Below are 914 nucleotides of genomic sequence, written 5' to 3' on the forward strand. Positions count from 1 at the left end.
ACCAGATGATTTTTGGTAAGAGCTTTCTGGGGTGGTGGACTTAGAAGGAAAATTTGCCCAGAGAAGCTGTGGCTGCCCCATCCCTGGCAGTGTTCAAGGCCAGGTTGGACACAGGGGCTTGGAGCAACCTGCTCTAGTGGAAGGTGTCCCTGCCCATGGCAGGGGTTGGAACTGGATGAGCTTTAAGGTCCTTTCAACCCAAACCAGGCTGGGATTCTATGAAACAAAAAAGCCTTTCAAGGACTGCTCAGCCCTCAGCTTCCCCTGTGCCTCAGTTTCCCCTCGAGTGAGAAGCTGATTCCTGTGAAGGGGCTGAGCGGAGGGTTGAGCAGGACTGACTGTCCCCATGGGGAGGATGTGTGGCTGTGGAGTGGTCAAGTGCTTCTTCTCAACCTTTTTCCTGCTCTGCAGGTGTATCCATCCAACTCAGGTGATGACTACAGCAGGGATTCAGCTGGATATACTCCCTCGAAACCTCCCAGCACTGTGTATCCTGGAGCCTTTTATATGGCAGGTGAGTTATTAACAACCCCAGTGTCCTGCAAGCTGGCCAGAGCAGGGGCTGCCAGGCCCATTACGGATGACAGGAAGAACTGCACAGCATGTGGGATGGAGGGAGTTTGGGGCAGGAGTGCATGAGACACAGAGGAGCCCTGCAATGGCTTTGATCTGCTCAGGAGGTGATGCTCAGAGTAGGCAGGATGCAGCGGGGGCAGATGCAGCCCCTCAGCCTGGGCTGACATCCCCCTGCAAGGGCTGTGGAACACATGGTGGCATCTCTGCCCTGCTCAGCTCTGGTTTTCCTTCCAGACGGGCTCCATAACTCGCCAGACCTGTGGAGTTCTCCGGGTGCCATGAGCCAGTCGAGTTACGGTGCCATGCTGGGCAGCTCCTCCTCCCCGCTCCCGCCGGCC

At 56.6% G+C, this 914-nt stretch overlaps 1 protein-coding gene across 1 annotated transcript in view; it reads left to right on the top strand.

Moving 5' to 3' along the window:
* Positions 1-411: 411 nt before the first annotated feature.
* TCF3 (transcription factor 3) overlaps positions 412-914 on the top strand; it is a gene marked incomplete at its 5' end in the record, with an annotated part of 13713 nt that continues 13210 nt past the window's right edge. Inside the window, 2 exons of the mRNA XM_010010523.1 lie at positions 412-514; positions 811-906. Coding sequence (XP_010008825.1) covers positions 412-514; positions 811-906 — 199 coding nt within the window. The remainder of the gene's footprint in view (positions 515-810; positions 907-914) is intronic.

Source organism: Nestor notabilis, unplaced genomic scaffold, assembly GCF_000696875.1.
Source record: "Nestor notabilis isolate BGI_N333 unplaced genomic scaffold, ASM69687v1 scaffold22782, whole genome shotgun sequence".
In the NCBI taxonomy this organism is placed as follows: domain Eukaryota; kingdom Metazoa; phylum Chordata; class Aves; order Psittaciformes; family Psittacidae; genus Nestor; species Nestor notabilis.